Raw genomic sequence first — 22,027 nt, forward strand, 5'->3', positions numbered from 1 at the left:
CCTTTGGGTTTCAAAATAAAAACCATGGGCTTCGACGTCGCGTAAAAATAAAAGCTTTAACGCCATATAAAAACAATAAAAAATGTAAAATGTATGCATTTAATATTCGAGTATAATCTTAAAACGTGTCGGACTGTAAAAGCGCCAATTAATTTATACGACTTTTTTTTTTTATTAAAAGACTTAAAGGTGGACGTAGCTAATTTTCGCTTACTTGACGACGGCTTACCGTTTGCGCTTTAAGTGCCAAAACGACAAATGCAAACAGTTGTTATCGCTACGTTTCACCAGCGTGAGTGTCCAAGCAGGGGACACTTTGCCGAGACCTTCTTAAATGTACATATTGCGTCACAAAACCTCAGTGTTGGGGTGTCGGTGGATGACGCAGGGTTTTCTCAGTTAAGTTTACACAGGATAGTGTTGACATAAGCAGCTCCCGCAGAAGAAGACGACGGTGGGGCAAATAATCCGAGTCACAAGACTTCTTCTCCTTCTTCAGTGAGCCGCACGACTGCTTTCTTCCCTCCCAGGTAAAGTACGGATTCATTCGGCTTTTTCTTTCATTATTGATGAAGCAAGGCGCAAAGCACATTTCGGTTAAAAGCAGCAGCGCTGATGAAAGTTAGCCGTACGGTTACACCGTGTCGGCTTGTTTGACAGCTCGGTCCTCGTCACGAGGAAAGAGGCTAATCCGCTGTTCCTGGGACCGCGCTGTGTTTTTCGCTGCTCTTGTGGCTTTTAGCCCCGAAGCCGCAGGCATGTAGCAGAAAGAGAAGTGCAAAAAAAGCGGAAATGGTTGCGAAAACTTCACCGTAAACACAGATGTGCTGTCATTAACTCTGCAGCCGCTGTTTGGTATGAAGCGGGTGAGGAGGACAGAGAGCAGCTGTTGTCGGTGCCCGTGTCTCAACAGTAAAACAGTTAGCAGGGGGGGTCTTTGACCTCTTACCTGTGCGCTACTATGTCTAACTTTTGGACGAGTTTACGTGGTAAACATGCAGCCGACAGAGAGAGAGGTAACTAAAGCGGAAAAGCGGATACCTACCGTGGGGCTAGTAGAAGTTAACCCTCCCTCTCTTCTTTGTTTCCCCCTACTTTCCCCCATTAAAAGGCTCTGAAGGGATGGAAAACCCCGGGTACTGCTCCGGGAGCTTTGACGGCCTTCATCATCCCAGCGATGACGATGATGACGAGATGGTGGACATCGCAGGAGCCACGCTGGACTTCTCGACCACGGACGACGTCCCTCCGCTCAGCTCAGGTGGGGCTCCTGCTGCTGGTCTTTCCAACGCCTGGTTTCAGTGCTAAGCTTTTTAAAGTTCATAAACCATTTCAACTAAACTCTTATCAGGGAGTTGTGAGGCAGCTTCAAAGCACAAGTCATGTAACTTGCTTCAGCTAACTCTGGCATTAAAAGTCCCCCTCAAAGTAAATAAATACAAAAAAAGAGTTTAAATTCAAGAATCACTTTCAGCCTGTTTCCTGCACGACTTCTTTCTTCTGACAAATGGGGGGCGGGTGTGCATGGTGATTTTAGATTGATATTTTATTAAATACATTCAAGTACTCTGGAATTATTATGGGACAAGAGGGCTCATTTTGCCTGATTGGAGGCAACGTTTTCTGCAAGCAGTTGCAGTCTGACTTGGACTGACTGCAGTCACTCAGAGAGATTGTTGGAGGTTTGCGAAGAATTGCTGTATAACCTCTAAACGCCACAGAGTCTTTGTCAATGAGCGCAACTCGGGGAGACTACACTCACCTCGCTTTGTTCTGGTTATATTCCTAAAGAACAGGAGAGGTTGCTGAGGGCATTTCTGTCTGTGTAGACGGCAACAGATATGTGATTTTGGAGGATTTGTCACAGTTGATTGTTGCACTATCAGAAACAGACTGCATGTAATTGCCAGCTTGAACCCATACAATCACAGACTGATAGCAGACTGATTCCGTCTCACTTTAATGACAGGGTTAGTCAACCATCTCATTTTGCAGCAAAAACATAACTGAAGTGACACAAAGGCAGGAAGTGTGTGGCAAAATGTTAAAAACTGCAGTAATATTGCATCGTGAGTGAAAGATTGTGTATTGTGGGGTATCTCGGTGATTTCCACCTTTACTATCAACGTAACATGTATATAATAATTATGAAGTGTGGGGCATGCAGTTAAACACAGCAGTGTAAACCGGTTGCTGCTGTTTAACAGCTAAGGTGACTCTGGGATTGAGTCACCTTAGCTGTAAGCTTGTCTGAAAACGCTACGTGCTATACATGCTCCCAGTGACTTGTTTTACTAATTAATATTAGACTACACGGCTAGTTTAAAAGTAAAACAACAATCAAAGTGTGATGGACAAGGTTAAAAACTGATGTATTTTTGTCCCCTGCTGGAGATAAAAGGAATAGACCTGAAGCTAGCAAATGTCTATCACAGATCACACATAGTTTACACCTTTTTGACAGTCTTTTCTTATACAGCTAATAACAGGAAGGAGAATGTTTGCCAAGAAAGAGGTCTTAGTCAGAATTAGAAGAAGGTCACGAGTTTTGTAATCAAATTATTTCACTGAGTTGTATTAATCATAACCGTCATGGTCAGAACTAACAGGAAAATATGCAGACTTCTGTCACATAATGTAAGACTGACTTTTACTGTATGTAGACAGTTTGTGCATAGGTGTGTAATTACTTGTAGTTTCAGGCCCATTTCAAATTCTGAAACCGTCATTTGCTTGTATATTATAAACAGTCATTTGCTTTTTGATTGCACAATGATATCATTACATTTCCTGTGTCTACACAGGACTCTACATACTCTAGTACGTGAGGAATTGGGCTGTCACTCAGTAGCAGCCTGGCTGTTTGAATGTAGTAGGATTAAATGACACTTCCTTTTGCAACTTGATAGTTTAGAGAGCCTGGCAACTGATTTTATTTTCTACCCCCGAAAAAAGTTGCACTGCAGATGCTAGTGTGGCTAAACTGCTGTCTGGAAGTGTTTGCGTACTCTGTGATTAGTGTCTGTTAGTGCTCTCGAACACTGATAAGGTATCAGTAGTTTGTGTGTGTGTGTGTGTCTGCGCATGGCACATGCTTTGTGAGTCACCTGAATAAACAGTTACCTGGAAACGTACAGATTTATTGTGTTTATATATATATGTATATGTGTGTGTGTGTGTGTGTGTGTGTGTGTGTGTGTGTGTGTGTGTGTGTGTGTGTGTGTATGGCTCACCCTCTGGCTGTAAATAAGCCAATTAACTGAGATAAGAGCTTTACAGTGTTTGAGAATACAGTGGAAGGTTTGATAATTTGGTTACTTTAAGAAAATATGCAAAAATCATGTCTGGGTTTTTATTTTTAAGAATTGCTGCCAATTTAAGAGGATGAGTTGGAGGGTGAAGCAGGTCAGAATAAAAGAGCTGTGCTTCCACTCAGTTCAATTCAATTGTATAGCATGGCTGTGCGATATGACCAAGATCTTATATCCTGATATAAGACGTCTATCGTCGAAATGCGATATAAATCATAAACATTTAACATTTTCTGTAAATTCTGTGACTCTCGGGCAGCTCGCCTCGTGTGAAGTGTTTCCAGCTGCGCATCGTGTACCTGGAGTCGAGTGTTTTAACCGATGCATGAAGCTATACATTTTTAGACATAAGTTGTAACGGCCGGCATTTTCTTTGTGAGTATTTATTACACAGTGGGGAAAAGCCTGTTCTAACGTTCGAGTCTAAGGTTTATTTTTTAGCACCTAATGACTCTTTGTTTCTTCTCATCTGTAAGCACTGCATACTCTTTCACTTGATTCAGTTTATTTTGAAAAGTCTCAACAGGATCTTGAGATTTATTGTGAAAGGTTTATGTGGAGCCACACGATGGTTTTACCGTCGTTGTTGCTAATGACAACACACAAAAACAATCGCCTGTCCGTCAGTAGTGTGGTTATATTAAACATAAGAGAAAGAGAGAACTTTAAGAAATTAATATAGCCACTACAGTGACCATCAAAACAATGAAAAAATATTGCCGTAAACAGTTTATTTTGCAACAACACAAAACAAACGATAGCGTAAAATGAAACGTTTTTGTATCGTCATCCGATATATATCGTTACATCGAACAGCCCTACATGGAATCACAACAGCAAGTAAGGTAAAGACCACAGAATAATACAGAGAAAGCCCTAACCACATAAACACCCCTCTATGAGCAAGCCCTTCCAACAGTGGGGAGGAAAAGCTCCCTTTTAAGAGGAAGAAAACTCCAGCACAACCAGGCTCGGAGAGGGGCAGCCATCAGCCATGACTGGTTGCAGGTGAAGGGAGGAGGATTTAATTTGGAGACGGGACCTCTTTGACCTCACTATTTATTCTTTTTATTTCAGTAAATTTTATTTTATTTTATGTTTGAACAAAAAAGTAAATGAACACGAACGCTGACCTATGATACTGAAGCCTCCGACATGGTGGCCTGTTAATAGCTAAAACTTTATGCCGTTCTCAGTTGTACAATAGTTTTTAAAAACACACCTCAAATATTCACACAAATCAAAGTCTAACTGAAATAATGGTCACATGAAGTTAAACAATAACAGTCCCATTACTCTTTGTCCTAAGAAAAAAATCACATACAAAATATTAAATCAAACAACTAAACATAAGCAAAAGTAGACATGCATGGAAGGACATTTTTAAAGAGAGTATAAGACCTCAGTGCAAAATGCACAAATTAAATGGACTAAAGAGGATGTTTGCAAATTCCTTTAATCAGAAACAAGACTGCCTGGTTACTAATGATGTCATGCTTTCAGCATGCAGTGGACACATTTTTCTTTTTTTAATTCTTGCTTTGTCACCATCAGACCTTATCACCCCACTCCCTGCATGCTTATTTGGCCAATTAGAGCTGAGATCCAACAGAGGAATTGAGTGAATGGAGTCATTTATTACACAGCTTTGTTAGTTTGTTTTTTTTATTGCTTTTTGTTTTTTTGTTTGTTTGTTTTTTTGCCACTTGCAATGTTATAACATAGTTGCTGTTATTAATTGACAATCCTGTGAAACTCCTGCTAGTGTATTACGGTTAATTTGTCCTATTGAGAAGTTTGAATCTTCCTCAAGGGATTTGTGTTCTTCCAGAACTTACTGACCTGTAAGGAGCCTTCCTTTCTTCATCTAAAGAGAAGAGCATTGTATCTTACCCACAGACACTCTCTTAGTAGTTTTCATGCTGCCACCCTGAGAGCCTGAGCGTGTTTATCCTTAGCACTTCCTTTTCCTCATCACTGACTCTACCTGCAGGTTAAGCAGCAAACATTTTTCCAGCTCGCTTCTGTACAGCAGAGTCGGATATAGCTCAGATCGTTCTGTTGTCAACTTGACATACCCTAAAATAAAATTTCAGACAAATTGGCCGAGTGTACCTGTTGCCAGGGCAAATAAAGGCGAAGGCAGTGTCAGCAGTGTGCGTTATTAATCTTCCTGGTTACTACTGATGTCACAGTGACATCACCAGTTTAAGCAGAACAATAAAACGGTGCCAACAATAGGTCTGCAGATGAGATAAAGATTTGCTCTCAGTGGATATACTGCCTGCTGCTCCTGCTGTTGAGCTGTGTGTTTCACTGTCAGCTCTTTGAAGCCAGAGAAATATTTTTCTTTTTTGTTTTTAGCTTTTTTTTTTTTATTTTATTACACAATGGTTTATGAAAGAAGATCATTGCTCATAAAAGAGAGAGTAGAATAAAGGAGAACCAGAAGTTGAGTTTCATGCAGGTTTCAGACTAATTATATAATTATGTGCCTGGCTCCAGGGAACTCAGGAAACATCAGCTAAAACTCTTGGGTTAATATCATCCAAGTGGAAAACTCGCGTAAAGAAAGCTAATTTAAACTGAGTTACTGTGGTAAGTGTGAACCTAATAAAATAACAATGTATGCTTTGACCAGCGTTATTATCGGTCAAGGAAAATTGTGTATAAGCCATGTGTCTCGTACACAGTGGCATCCACCATGAGTTAGGTAACAACTGGGTTACCCTTAAGAGTGAGTGATCCAACTCTGAACTTAAACTGTCCCACTCTCAGACCCTGATAAATGACAACTCGTCTTTCTTTATGTTTCCTGCCATTTTAATGTTTCAGCTCAAACTTCCTTCTTTTTGTTACTTTCCGTGGTGAAGCTTGGCAGTAGAAAGTGTTTGTGTCATTCCTAACCGGTCGTTAGCGAGCACTTGAACCTGTTACCAAGCAGGCTCGTTTATATCCTTGTGTAACCTGTTTCCCATGGACTCATTAGCCTGCGGTGTTTGAAGAGGAAAGTTTGGGTTGGGGAGGCACTGCTAGTCCAAATACTGACATCAAAGTGTTCTGAACCTTCTGTCAAACACTTCTGTGCAGTGAAGGTTGTCCTTTGTGTCCTGTATAGGTAGGGAACTCCAGGCCTTAAGGGCTGGTTTCCTGCAGGTTTTAGATGTGTCCTTGATCCAAAACAGCGGATTTAAATCACAACCTCCTCAACATGCCTTGAAGTTCTGTAGAGGCCTGTAATCATTTGACTCAGGGTGATATCTAAAACACGCAGGACACGGCCCTTGAGGCCTGGAGTTCTCCACCCCTGCGGTATATGGCTCTTCTTAGTCCTCGTGGCAGTGTAGACTGTGTTCATCAAAAGAAACAACACTTTCCCCTTGAAATCCTTTAATCCCCCAATGGAAGTGAACATGTTGCTGCTTCTCCCAGCTCTTTGCTTTCCTCCATGTCTCCTGAGTGCAGTAACAAGTGAATTTGTCAAATTACATGATTTGCTTAGACCGTGCAGGCACACATAGAAAAAAAAAAAAGTAAATTTATAAGAGAAAAAAAATTCTGTGAGAATATAAATTAATACATTTTAGAGATGTCTGGCACAACTTCACCTACTTCCAAGTTGAGTGGAGAAAGATAAAATAAACTGGTGAGATGGAAACTCCAGAAACACCAGGGAACAACTTCATTAAGACGCCGACATGTTTCAGCTTGTGGCCTTCACCGAGGTCATTGCAAAACACCAAACAGTTTGTGTTTCTTCTATGGTCACATTTCTCTGAAGGAGAAAACTTTTTTTACTTAATGAACATCCGTTTAAGAGCTTTTTTGTATATATTACAAAAAATCTGTCTTGAACATCCACCTGGCAGACCTACTGTGTCTGGAATTGGAAATGCAACTGAGAGAATATCAGGTTTTGTAGAGTTTCATATTAACAACTTGAACTAGGTCCTATTTTCTGCTTCAAAGAACTCCCACCTATTAACCCTCATAATTATGTGTACCTTAGATATTGAATCTTTGTATACAAACACTGATCATGAACCAGGCCTAGAGTCACTGGAACATTTTCTTCACACTAGGTCTACAAAATCACCGTCTAATATGATGAATTTTTACTTTGAAAGGGATCTGTTACCAATTTACTGGAGTTTGTAGAATTTTTTTAAACGGACACTGTGTAGGTTTGTTATACTCTTGATCATAGTACTAAAAAAATAACTTTCTTGACTTAAGAGTAACCAAAAAAATGACAAATATCTGTCCACCTCTCTTTATTCCAAACCTACTGATCGGAATACATTATTTCACGCTGGAATACAATAAAAAATAAAAATAATTTAAAGACTCTACAAATGGCAAGATTATTGATGTAAAAGTCCTTATTACCTGCAAAAATAACATTTTGGTCCACATGATAGAGCCTCCATGCAACAAAATATATCAAGGAGAAACCTCCCGTCCTCTGAAAGAACAAATGAACAAACACGGATGTTCTATTAAGAGGAATGATTTAACCAGCCCTGGTACAAGCCATTGTAATAAAAAAAACATTGTAGCTCGCCTTTATTCTTTGTAGGCATTGGAAGCTATTGAGGCATTCCGTATATTCCATTTAAAGAGTGTATTAACGGGTATGAATAAGGATCTATCTGTTAATGAGTTTCTGTGGTTCACTAGATTTTTGTTTTTATATGTCTAGAAAAAAATGGTAATGTAAAGAAATTCATTTTTACAGTTCCTGTGATTGTCGTCTAATTTGAACTAGTTTGTGGTTTTTTGCACATCTGGGAATGAACCACTTTAAGATGTATAAGGTGACATCCCTTTTAAATCTGTAATGGTTCAGTCAAGAGCTTAGTTGAACTTTGGTTCAAGCATTCAAGCATCATCAGCTTGAATGCTTGGTCAGCCTATTTGCGTGTTAATGGGTGATTAGTTGGTTTTATTTTTTTCTCTGGAGTATACTTTTTTTTTTTTTTTAAGTTAAACACAAACTGTTTGGTGTTTTGTAATGACCACGATCAAGGACACAAGCTCAACAGCGTTGGTCTGTTGATAAAGTTGTTCCCTGGTGTTTTAAGTGTTGCTGGACCTTTCATCTCACATAATTTCAGAATATTGAAATTTTGTCTTTCATTTAAATATACTTACAGTTGAAATCTAGGAATTTAATTTGTTTTCTTTTTTACCAAAGTTTTTCATGTCCTTATAATGGCTTTGATATTAGTCCTCCATCATTTATTTACCATTTCCTTTCCTTTTTCTTCATTTATTTATTTATTTATTCTAAAATTGTGTGAATTGATATCGATTATCCACAATAACCTTCTCCACTGTAATTATAATCCCACGTGTTTCTGAAAATATCTTGGGTGTGCCAGCTGCCCACTGTTGACACCGCCTTGACCCTTATCTTTGCTGTATTAGAATAGAATTCAACTTTATTGTCATTGCACATGCACAGGTACAGGGCAACGAAATGCAGTTTACATCCATCCAGAAGTGCTTTTAGCCATGATATAGATATATTACAATATATATTAGCAATAATATAGATATGTGAGTATATTACAGAAATGGGTCTATTACGGTATGTAATATGTACACGGTATGAAGTATGTTATGAATATGCTATAACTATAAGTATGTACAGGCTATGAACAGGATATAAATATGAAAAAAACCCAACTATACAGAGTATGAAATAAAGAACTATACAGAAATGGGAGCTATGCAAGTTGTAAACAGTTATAGAATTAAAATGATCGTATGATTATTTACACAGAACTATACAGTAGTGCAGTTAAGAGGCTATATAAAGTGCTAGTGGTTGTGAGTGGTGGTTCAGTCCATGTTATTATTGTGTGTTTGAGGGTACAGTTGTCCATTTTGTGTGTGTGTGTGTGTGTGTGTGTGTGTGTGTGTGTGTGTGTGTTCAGTCCATGTGTTAACGTGGGTCAGATGTCAGGAGGCAGAGTTCAGGAGTCTGACAGCTGTGGGGAAGAAGCTGTTCCGGTACCTGGTGGTCTTAGTCCGGAGGCTCCTCTAGCGCCTCCCAGAGGGCAGGAGGGTGAAGAGTCCATGTGATGGGTGACTGGGGTCTCTGATGATTTTCCCAGCCCTTTTCAGACACCGCTTCCTGTAGTATTAGCAAAACTGGAACAAAAGGAGAGACGATTGAAGAACTACAGCCTTGAAATGATGCATCTAGTTGCTTCAGCTCCTTTTATTATGTAGACATGTAGTTAATAAATGTGCATCTGAACTCTAACAGTTTGAAAGGATTTCCAAAGATATGATGGAAAAGTGAAAAGCACTATTTTTGCTCAGAGAGACAGCTAAAGTTTTTAAAAGTGTTTCAAATGACTCTTTGTGGTCCTGTGGAAAAAAAAAAAAAAAGTACTACTGGTGTAGTTAGTTTGTACCTTTAGCAGCAATATGTCAAAGTAATCCATTTCTGTGTGTTAGCCCTTTCTTCTTTACAGTGTTTCTTCAGTTCATTGGGGTTTGTGTTCCTTTGCTTTATCACTTGTGCTGCTGTTGTTATCCAAAGTGCTTTCATTGCAGCTCAAATTGACTGCCAGTCCTGCTGCATCAGGCACTGAACTGTCTTATCACACCATAACTATGAAAACAGGTTATAATGATTGACAGGGACTTGGTTGCCTGTCACATGTTACAGTGATAACTATGAAGTACTAAAATGGACCAAATGAATAAATGGTTTATTAAATAAATTAATATACCATTATACAATACAACAAGTACTTTAAAATACTTTTTGCATGAATTAGCACACTAGTTTGCCTGCCAAATTAAGTTTTTCTGTTTTTATTATTAGTGTTCTTTTTAAAATGTTTATTTATGTATGTAGGTATTAATCTATTTATGTTGATGAATTTTTTAAAATTCACGTTAGTTTCACCAAAGTAATTTCTGTTTTTTCTTTTGGATTTACTTTATAAGTGAACTAAGCGTGGAGTGGGATTACCTTTTGTAAGTAAATGTGTAAATAAGACTTATGCAAATGAAAGCGCTTATTTTCATAATGAAGCAGAAATGCATTCAAGAAAGTTACAAAACCTGATGAGGTTTTCTATAGTGGGTCAAGTAAAGGTCATCTGGGGATACTTAAATGTTAAAACAGCTGCCACTTTGTTACAGCTTTACCTCTATAATAGTAAAAAGTCCTCTTCAAACCACGAACAGAGCCAGAGATTTGCTGAGCTTACTCATTCTTCCTTTTACTTCCTTTTACTGCAGTAACCGCTTGCACATTCATATACGTTCAGGTCCACCCCCATACAGTTTGAAGCATATAATAAAGAACATTGCCTTTAATAAAATCTGAATTAAAATGTCTTCTGTTTTTAAAAAAAAAAACAACAACCTAGAATCGTGTCAATTAGTAACTGCCTAGATTTACCACTTCAAAGTTTTCAGTTACGTTTTGCTGACTTGTTGATGTTAGTTCCTCCTTTTCTGTAATGTCTGGGTCTGGGCCACTTTTCTGCAAAGCTGCCTGTCAGTAATTTTCCAGCAGGACTATTGCATCACATCCTCATATTTAAAGGTTCTTTCAAAATATGATCTTCTACATATAAGGAAAAAAATCAAATCAGCCACAGACACATATTCCTAATTGATTTATTTTTCCCCAGACCTGGTAAATATGACTTTTAGATCTCTAGCTTCGTAAAGTAATGACAGCCCACTATGTTAGTGTGTTGCAGAGTTTGTTTGTCAGTCATCAAAACGTCACAGGGGTCACATGAGACGCCATTTCCCATAGAGACAAGACCTGAAGAGTTCAAGGTTCAGAGCCTTACCGGAGCCCTTTTTCTTTCTCTGTGTGTGTGTGTGTGTGTGTGTGTGTGTGTGTGCGCGCGCTGTGATGATCAGTCTGGTTGGTTCCCTCAGGACGCACACTCGAACACACAGCGAGTGCTGAACTCAGCATGACGTCCCTTGCTGGAAACCAGCAGTGTTGCTCTGGTGGAGTCTTCGTGTTGTTAACCCAGTTTCTGGGAAGCATTGGATGTTTTCTTTGGCTTTTGGTATGGATGTGTAGCCGGGATGCTAGTGTGTTTCTTTGCTCTTCGATGGAACATGTTTGGCTCAGTGCTTTGAAGGTTGTCTTTGTAACGTGTGCATTTGTTCTTTTGTTTTTTTTGGGTTTTTTTTAGAGTGGCTGAGTGGTCAGCATACCTTTTTAGAGATATCCATTTCCATTTGGTTGTGAACCATATATCCATTTTCACCAGGGATGCACCAGTTAGAAACCTGGGTGTTCGTTTTGCTGAAGCTTTTTCTTTGGAGGGACATTGGAGCGTTTTTCACTTGAGGAACATTTCAAAACATAGATCCATCGGGTCAACAAGTGAACTCGAGATGATAATACATGCTTTTGTCTCTACAAGACTTGACTACTGTAACAGCCTGTTTACCTATCTAAACAAAAAAAGGTCTAGCTCGACTTTGTCTGTACATACATACATCTGGACATTCAACAGTGGCAACAGGTGTGATGAAGTCCAAATTTAAGTTTTGGCTCAAATATTGTTTTCAGCTAATAGCTTTTTTTTTTTTGCCTGTCAAGCTACTTTTTCATAGAGTCAGCTAAAGATGTGATTTAAAATATATAATTTTTGCCTAGTCTGTTATAGGGTTGGGCGATTGGAGGAATATATCGACTATCAACGATATCATCGATAGTTTTTAAAAGGGCAATTTATTTATTTATTTGCCCATGAGTAAGTTTGCTAATAATGATAGAGCTAATAGAAGCTGTCAACAGGGGGAAAAAAAATGCTTTTTTAATAGCACCCTCTTTCATCTGCGAGTAAATGCACCCTCGTCAGAGTGCGCCCAAATGCTTGTTGATGGAGCTGCAGAAGCTGGTGATAGCCTAGCACAGCGGTCCCCAACCTTTTATGCGCCACGGACCGGTTTATGCACGACAATATTTTCACGGACCGGCCTTTAAGGTGTCACGGACGCTGAAAACCGATTAAAAACCCTGAAAACCATACATTTCACACCTGACCCTCAACTCTCGCGGCCCGGTACCAAACGACTCACGTACCGGTCCGAGGCCCGGGGGTTGGGGACCGCTGGCCTAGCATACTCAGCCAGATGGTGGACGCGTATATGCCCATGTAAGTTAGTCGTGTTTGAGTACTTTTCTCGCACTATACATCTGCACAAGCGGCACACCGCTTTGATTACATCCTTAGGTTTACCTCTTTCATCTGGTTTAAAGCCAAAGAAATCCCAACTTGGCAACTTTACATGTTTTTAGTGCTGTCAGCGTTAACGCGACATCATCACGACAATGCGATTACCAATTAACGCATCTGGAGCGTAGACTGAGTCAAAATCCCTGAAACATCTCTGTCAATGCATTTCGGGCAGTTTATCCAAAGTTCCAGATGGGTTGAGCGCTTTAAAAATTTTAATCGTGATGACCGCGTTTAAGCCCCGTTAACGCTGACAGGGGTTTTTTGGGGGGGGATTTGTTCGGCCGTGTTTGAACTTCTTCTGTGTGGTAAACGTGCAAATCAGTCCGTGCATGATTACATTGTTCCGCCCATCAAAAAGTCTGTCTCGACTGTCGGACTGATGATGGCCAGCTGGAAAATTTTTACATATCGCCCAACCCTAGTGTGTTATGTGTATACACAACAATGGTCTGGACTGGACTGCAAATGAGTAAAAAAATCAAACAAATGTCCAAAGAAAAAATCGGAAAGACCTTTAGAAAGCCTGAATTTTCAGTGTGGTTGAACCATATCTACTGTAAATACTGTGTATCTCATAGAAATGTGATGGCTGTGTGTAGCAGTGAGATAACTGAATTCTCCTGAGTTCACAGCATTGTTGGCATCACTCGCTTTTAGTTCAGCGTCTCTTAATAGGGTTAAAGTGCAGTTAAAGTCCACGGTTAAGGCTATAAAAGTGTTAACTGGTAGTAATTCATTCGTTCGTTTAGTCGACTTTTATCCCCCCTTTTTAAAAGCACCCCGTCTGAGGTAGAAAAGAGCTTTTTAAATTTCAAATTTCTTTCACGGCTTTTGTTTTGCCTGTAGGTCAGCGGTGCTTATCAGAGCACGAGCTGTTCGGCAATTGATATTCAAGAGGACTGCGTTCACAGAATGAATGGAGAGTAAATGTAACTCACAGCCTGACCCTGTTTCACAGCACTGTGTACCACACAACCTTTCTTCCTGTCAGCTATCAGGGTCCCGCAGCATTCAGGAGGTGAAAGATCTTGTAAACACACGTGATCTCATTTTTACGCAGTAATCTGCCTTCGTCAAGCAGCTACAGCTCACAAACCTTTAAAAACAGCTCAGCAAGTCATTAAAGACTTCCCAGGCAGATTAGCCAGTCATTCACTTCCTTCAACAGCCTTCGGGGCGCTCTGTTGGAGTCCAAAGGAGGGACTGTGGGCAGTTTTCAGTCTGAGTCGTAGCACCGATTGTGGATTTTAAGCTTTGGGAGTTTGAGGGGGGGCTGAGGAGAGATGCACTGGGAGTTCTGGACTAAGAAGCTGGATGAGGAGGATTTGATTGAGAATGGTGAGTTTGTGTCACTGAGAGTGTTTTCCTTTCAGCTCAGATTTTCTTTTTCTTTTCACTGCCAGTGTACTCTGCTCTCACGCTGTCATAAACAAGAAGTGTGCTTTAACAGAGCCGAGAGTTAAATAGTTTCAGCACAATCACTGCAACTACTCGGCAGTCATGTTCAGTGTTTTATCTACTGTCTTCTTTTATACACCAACTGTTTAAATTTGCACTAAATCTTAAAACCTCGACTTTGCTTTGCTTTGTTTTTCTGCTGACATCTTGAACTTTATGGCACCAGAGTTTAATTATTAAGACCATTTACGACCCATCATGCAGTGAGTCATGTGGTTGGCGTGCTGGTGTGTATGTCACTGTAATTGATACAAGACGCAGTCCAAACAATGGTCATGTCTCGGTGTGTGACTGTTTAAGGTCTTTTACACTCAGTCTGAATAAGTGTGTTTGTATTATTGGGTGTCTCCGTCAGTTTTTGGTAATCAGGATCAAGATAGGATTGGATAAATTAGGACGTTTCTGTTTTACAGCATCCAAAACGTACAAAAGTACAACATGTACAATAATGGCTTAAACGAAGCAGAGTAAATGTGTAGTGCAATAAAATAACACAAACTACAAAATGACAAAAATGTCAATAAAATAAAAACTACACAGCACAAAGGCACTCGATTAAATACAAAAAATAAGGTAACTAAAATGTAAATAAAATGCAATAAAACACTTTATCATTACAGAAATTGATATGAAAATCTATAAAAATGTAAATAAAATGTTAAATAATAAAAATGCATTTTAGATGGATGAAAATTTGAATATAAAACAGTATGACTGTCAAATCTAAATAAAATGGATATGGATCTCAAGGAAAAATAAATAAAAATATAAATAAAATATTAAGTAAAGATAAAAAAATATATAAAATTGTTGAAATCTAAATAAAATACAGTAAATGCAGTAAATAATTAAATATGATAGCTATTGTATGTTGAATAACTTATCTAAAAAGCTAAATGTAATACAACACAGGCGTATTGCAAAGCAAATAGAAATAAGGTGTAAATGCAGTAAGAGTGTGTTTAATGGGGCTTCTGCTGCTTTTTCTTCTTCAGGACTTTGAGCAGGAAGAAGTGTTTGTTTTACAATCTGAATAAAACTGTTGGTGCTGTCAGTGCACATGGAGAAAGGAACAAAACCAAAATGTCTTCACACAGAAACAAATTGTTAACATTTCAGCCTGGGAGAGATCTGAGGATTAGGGCGAGGCCCTGGTTTGCACCACAGTTTGTGTCCAAGGCTGAACACAAGCAGAACAAAGCATAACACACTTCATGATTTTGAAAGTGTGAACTGTCAACAAAGTTGTTTTCTTTATTCTGAGATTTTTTTTTTTTTCACCCAATCACAGTGCCAGGAAAGGAAAACAATTTAACACAGATGTTGCATTTCCACATCGTGTGAAGGACTCCGAGATGGACTTGGAAGCAGGGCGTTGAGCACAATATGACCAAGAACATTATTTATGTTTTGTTTTCACATTAGCAGACCATCACTATCAGGGTCATGGAGGCCTGCGGCCTGTTCCTGCACACAGTGTGCAGTATGGCTAATAAATGGCACGAGGGCGGGTACGATAAACCTTGAACTTGTTGTTGTTGTTGTTTTTTTTAAAGATGAGTGATTATTACCACAGGTATGTCACAGGCTTCATTACCCTCAGCTGCCCTCTAACGTTGCAGAAAGGGATGTTTTGCATAACTTGAGACAGTGATGTCTATATCAGCGTTGTCAAACATAAGCCTCGGGGACCAGAATCGGCTTGTAAAGACTCTAATCCGGCCCACCGGACAGCTTTGGATAATGTAACAGAGGGCCTTCATTTTGGACTTTTAAGTGGATTTTCATAGCTTTTAGTGTTTCCTACTGATAAAGACCTCCATTGCCAGTCATACTACAGTAGTGCTGTAAATGTGCCAGTGAACAAGGCATTTTGACACCTGCAAGAAGGATTCTTGTCAGGAGTTTATATAAGTTTACAAACGGGGTCTCAAACCAGGCTTCTGGTGATTGGGCAAAACAATCCAGGTTAATACTTAACGACGTAGCTGTGGCTACAACTTTGCCTCTGCATGACAAACTGTGCCTTCTTTTTCCCCTTTATTAATTCACTCACCCATACTGGTGTTCCTCTAAACCATGCTGATACAAATATCAACAGATCAGTTCTGTTAATTCACCCTGTAAAACCAGTCTAACCTGTCAGCTCGGGTGTGTAGAATGTCCCTTTTGTGTTGTCGCATAATAACATTCTGCTGCTGTAGTGTTACAAAACGCAGAAATGTGAAGTAATCCTAAATCAGACCAGCCGTGGCTTCCTGATCACACATCAGAATCACAAGCTGGAATTTCACCACACTGCACTTCATGATCACCTGAGGAGAGCCATCTTCCTAACACTAATGTAAGTTCATGCGTACTGTGGGTTTTCCCCCCCCTTAGTTCTCAGGGGTAGTTCTCTCCTCTGCTTTCCCAGTCATTACAATTATATTGCGCTCCGCATTAATACTCAAGTGAAAACACTTTTAATTTCAGCTCAGGCCATTGTTTTGGGCTCATAATAACACAGTTCCTCACTGTGTAAATCTGAAGGTCTCCCTGCGTTGTTTCCTGTTTCCGTTTGGATCTGTTTTTGATTGGTTGCTGTGTCTGGATATGATTGCCTGTAGCGCCGACGCTGCCACGTACTCAGGCTCTTTTGTTCTGGAGCTGCTTGAGAGAATAAAGCAGAACTCGATCTCAGAGCCTTGTGTGTCTTTCCCTCAGACTTTCATCAATACAGCATTGTATAGGATTGGTGTTATCAAAATCATAGAAGCAGGCTACAATGCACTTTGCCCACAAAAGAGCAACAGGAAATGTTTTTTTCTTTTTACCCTTTTTCTTTGCTTTGTAATAAGACTCAGCAGTGGGGTTACCAGTCTTAGCATTTAGGCCTATGTGTGTCTGTGTGTTATTTTATACAGCAGTCAGATTTTGCTTGAGAGAAGGAGGAACTCATTTTGCTGCTGTTGACACATTCATCTTTGAGAAACAAGTGTTATTTCTGTAAGAAAGACATTTCTGTCACTCTCAAGCTTAAATGCTGTGAAGACTTTAATATATGTGAAATACTTAAGATTTTTTGTGGTACTTTTCAAATTTGTGTTTTTTAAATGTAATATTTTTACTGTCTCCCAGGGTTTTAGCTGTCTTTGATCCAACACAGCTGATTTAAATTGCTACATTTAGGCCTGAATTATGCTTTAGCAGGAAATCTTACATTGTAACTTATGACGTAACCAGAAAGTCCTTTTAACCTTATGCCGTAACTTGACATGCTCCTTACAAGAAATGTAACTATACTACGACTTGAATGATCCAGAAGGTTGCAATGTAGGATTAAATCAGGTTTCAGGGTCACACAGGCATAGAGACCAGCTGACAACCTCCCAGCAGCCGCATGTCACTGAGGAAAATGTGTGATCCCTGGTTGGTTGACAAGTGGTAGCTGGAGGTTGCTTGATGTCGATAAGTGAATCAGTTGCAAAGAGGTTTGCAGTGCTGCACTGAAAAAACTCCTTGAAGTTGCTTTGATCACAAAGCAGGTTGCCAGCGGTCGCCTGTAATTTGCCTAGAAGATGCTGACTTGTCTGCAAACACTCACTAACTGCTCACCAAGCTTTAGTGAAACAGTGGAAAGTGTGAAAAACAAGCTTATTTCTGACAGTGTAAGACAAACAAGGATTGTTTTGAACAGTTATTCATGCAAAGCTGCTCTGTTGGACTACGTGAATAAACATGTAGAGTCAGAATGAATGCAGAAGGTCCCCGGGAAAAGAATTGAGCGATAGTTTGTGTCTGTGTATTTCAAGTTACACCAACTCGGCACAATGGTGATGGTACATGTTTCTGAACAGCTTTTCTCTGCTTGTATATCAGAAACCTGAATTTCTACTCTTAGATTTACTGCAATTTGTGCTCCTAATGAGATAAACCTGTGGTCTTTCCTCTTCCTCCATCCTCAGGGCAGACCTATACTGATGTGCATTTAAATTGAGTTTCTCTGCTCAGTAAATGAAGCTAACACTGGTTATTCTAGACGAGTAAAGCTTTCTAATAAATCTTCAAATGTCTTGAATCTTGCAGTCCTGCTGATGTTGTGACAGCTAAAGCGGAAAGGTTATATTCTGTAAACATCAGTCTGTGGTCCCATCATTGCCTCATTGCAGGAAGTGCTGAAGCGACAGGTGTTTGAATGTGACTTCATTGCTCTGTCTCAAATGTACCTTCTGTTCCTTGCTTTCAGGAGTTCACGAGGAGAGTAACGGCACCAGCAGAACAGCCGGTATGAACGGTAACGGCCCCAGCAGGCTTGTTGACCCCCTGGAGGATCCGCTGCCTGGAGTGGGCACCTATGAAGACTTCAACACCATCGACTGGGTCAGAGAGAAGAGCAAAGACCGGGACAGGCACAGGGAGGTAAGGAGGAAGGATGTTTTTGGGGGGAGTTAGATGAATTTCGCTATCATACCTATAACAAGATGAGGAATGTACTCCCTGGGTGCCAAAGCAAGCGTCAGTTCAAGGTCAATTTTCTTTTGGTAGATCTGGGTCCGTCAAATGGTGTCCAAATCAAAAATACAAATGATTACTGCTTCGTTTCCTCGTGTTTGGTGCGTCACTGTTCGTTGCCTCAGTGAGTCATCTTCAGATCACTTATAAGTGGTCCACAAAGCTCCCGAACAACTACTTACTCAGTCCTCTAAGTGATGCTATTGGGGATCTATTTTGTCATCTTTGCACTCTCCCCATGAAGTTGTTTGACAGATATGTTCATATGCCTGCTTACATTAGCAAACTCCTGCATCCATGGGTTTGGTGTTGGTTCATCGAGGTGCTCTGATCAAAGCTCTTATTGGTTCCTGGTCCTAGACTGAAAACTAAAGAAGGCTTTGTGTTTGAGTTTGCGGCTTCTAAACTTACATTAAATGCACTACAATGTCATTTGATACCTGTGGACTGGATTTATTTATTTTTTAAATTTGTTTATGATTGTGAATCACTTTGATCTCGATCTGTTGCTTGTTTTATTTAGCATTATGTGGGTTGTTTATGTATCGCCACACTTTTTAGAGTAGAAACAGGGACGATGGAGGTTATGTGCAGATGTAGCTTGGACTTGACGCCTTATTACATGAGCCGTCAATACAGCAGCACATGAGATAAATGTACTTAAATATAACTCGTCACTTTTTGTCTTGACCAGCTGTATATTTTCAGAGGTCTCAGCGTCATTCAAATGACTTTAATGTCATGTTTTTAGGATACGGAAGAAATTTTTCACTTTCTCATTTCTTTCATTTCTCCGTTCATCCAGATCACCAATAAGAGCAGACAGTCCACTGTGGCCCTGCTGCACAGCATCAGTGATGCCTTCTCAGGGTGGCTGCTCATGCTGCTGGTGGGACTCATGTCAGGTACTCCACACACTCATCCCCACACATACATTTATTAATGCTTTATTACCACAGTTGTCTTCAATAACAGGTAGACACAATCATAAGGAAGGAAAAGCAAACTAACTCCAGATGCTGTGAACTGAAAAACACACTGCAGCATAAAGTATGCAAATTCTTTATACGCTGCCGTTTTGAATTGGGTGTCTCGCACATAAATTGTCCCTCTTAAGTGCAGCAGCTCAAATTCTGAGTGGTTATTGAAATGTTATCATATCTTTGCTGAATTTGGGACCTCAGGTCCTGAGCAGTAGGGAGACAAAGTTAAAGAGGCAAGGCTGAGATGCTTTGGGCTTGTCCAGATGAAGGATAGTGGATATACTGGACAAAGGATATAAAGATGGGGATCAGTAATTAGAAGTGAAGGAGGACATGCAGATGGTTTGTGTTACACAGAAGGATGGCGGGGATTGGGTGAGATGGAGGTAGATTATCTGCTGTGGCAACAGACTTTAGGGCACTGCTCTTAAAAACACAGTTATTTAACTGATCTTCCCAGGCTTTCAGGCTTCTGAAGCACTTTGATGGAAAGCGTTTGTACTTGCTCAGACTTTTTCTCTTGTTTCATTGCTGCCTGCATCAGCTGAACATTATATCCCATGGGTTGACAGAAAACGGGTTTAGAGCCGCGACGTAGCACGAGCACAGCACTGAACATATGCGGGGCGGCACCTATCTAAAGGAAATGAATGTTAGCAATGTTGGTTAAAAATCTTTTTGTTGACCCTTTGGGTTGTAAACTTGTTCAGATTACACTGATCCACTTCTCTGACATTTGGTCGCACTCAGATATGCATAATAAAAATAATAAACGTTATCTATATAGCACCTATAAAAACAGAACTCGGAGTTATGCAGAGTACTCGGAGGCTAAATTCAAACAACCATAAAAGTCGAGATGGTTAAAACAATAAAGGGAAAATGTAAGGCGCAAACCAGGCAATCACAATAAATTGTGTGATTCCATGAAAAAGCACAGCGTTCTTCAGGCCCTGTGCAATAACGTGAGCGTATCTAATAAAACAAAACTGTGCAAAGTTTGACTAATGTCTATGACATGGGGACCTGGATATTTTATGTTTTCTCATGATTCACTGGAGGAAACTTCAATAACCTGCATTTTGTGTAAATTGTACCATCATGTGGGTGAGACGTATCAGTCAAAATAAAATTCTCCTCACTTACATTTTAATACCAGGCTTATCTTCTAGCCCAGATTTGTTCTGTCTCAAAAACTCGTTTTAAAACTCATCATTGTAGCTTATCTCAGTGAAAATGGAGAGCACTGTTACTTCTGTTCCCTTGCTACTGCTAAGACCTCAAGCAAGGGAACAGAAATAATAACGTAGACAAGTTAAGGCGGTAACCAGACAATAAAAGGCTGTAAAAGACAGCATTACTTGTATTGAGAGGACAGAATACAAGTCTATATAAAGTGAGTTTAAGATGAACTTTAAAGGAAGTCAAGGATTTGGCCTCATCTCCTCAGGCCGTTTGTTCCGAAGAAGAGGAGCACGATCTGTTTTAGACTTGAAACAAATGGAGAGTCTGCTGAAGCCAGTGTTTCCACAGTGTGTCTTTCTCGTGTCCTCCCCTAACCCTCCAACTGGCCACAGCAGATGGCTGCTCCTCCCTGAGCCTGGTTCTGCCAGAGGTTTGTTCCTGTCAAAAGGGAGTTTTTCCTTCCCACTGTCACCGAGTGCTTACTCATAGGGGGAGCTGTCTGATTGTTGGGGGTTCTCTCTATTATTTTAGGGTCTTTATCTTACAGATTTTTCTTTCTTGTTGTCTTTCTTCTCAACTTTTTCAGGTGCTCTAGCCGGCGGCATCGACATCTCAGCCCACTGGATGACGGACGTGAAGGGAGGGTTGTGTCTCCGAGGCTTCTGGTTCAACCACGAGCACTGCTGCTGGTTGTCTAACGAGACCACGTTCCAGGAGAGGGACCGGTGTCCACAGTGGCAGAGCTGGGCTGAGCTCATAACAGGAAAGTCAGAGGTAGGAGAAGATTTTAAAACTTTCTGCTGATTTTGATGTGTGCAATTTCTAGTTGGTAGCAGTTGTTATTCTCAGAATTGTTTTTGAGGGATTTTCTTGGCTCCAAATGTGTGAATGAAGTGTAATCCCAAGCCTTGAGTTTGAGATTTGTTGACTGTTCCTCAGGCTTCAGTGCTGCTATGGCTCCATCTACTGGTTGAAAACTGTCATGGTGCAAAATCTAAACCACTGTGACTTCAGGATTTCCACAAAACGAATCCCTGCTTAGTTATTTATGTTGTGTTTATTTATTCATTTTTCAGAAATCATTTGTCACTTCGTGTGTGTGTGTGTGTGTGTGTGTGTGTGTGTGTGTGTGTGTGTGTGTGTGTGTGTGCGCGCTATTTGTGCCTCTGCAGGGTCCCTTTGCCTACATCATGAACTACCTGATGTACATATTTTGGGCTCTGATGTTCTCCTTCTTGGCTGTCATACTGGTCAGAGCCTTTGCTCCGTACGCATGCGGATCAGGAATACCAGAGGTAAGGCTGCACTCTAAACAATAATGGTAAACCATCACAGTTTTTAACTGACTCGT

General features: G+C 40.1%; 1 protein-coding gene across 1 annotated transcript in view; it reads left to right on the plus strand.

Annotated features, from left to right (window-relative positions):
• The first annotated feature begins 243 nt into the window (after positions 1-243).
• The window catches only part of clcn5b (Cl-/H+ antiporter 5b), a 43,959-nt gene continuing 22,175 nt past the window's right edge, over positions 244-22,027 (plus strand). The window contains exons 1-6 of the mRNA XM_085349415.1: positions 244-530; positions 1,112-1,261; positions 18,243-18,415; positions 19,314-19,413; positions 21,263-21,450; positions 21,849-21,971. Coding sequence (XP_085205541.1) covers positions 1,123-1,261; positions 18,243-18,415; positions 19,314-19,413; positions 21,263-21,450; positions 21,849-21,971 — 723 coding nt within the window. The 5' untranslated portion in view covers positions 244-530; positions 1,112-1,122. The remainder of the gene's footprint in view (positions 531-1,111; positions 1,262-18,242; positions 18,416-19,313; positions 19,414-21,262; positions 21,451-21,848; positions 21,972-22,027) is intronic.

The sequence above is a fragment of the Diplotaxodon limnothrissa genome, linkage group LG3 (genome assembly GCF_057381915.1).
Source record: "Diplotaxodon limnothrissa isolate DT_005_m linkage group LG3, D_limnothrissa_male_GT1.1, whole genome shotgun sequence".
Classification (NCBI taxonomy): domain Eukaryota; kingdom Metazoa; phylum Chordata; class Actinopteri; order Cichliformes; family Cichlidae; genus Diplotaxodon; species Diplotaxodon limnothrissa.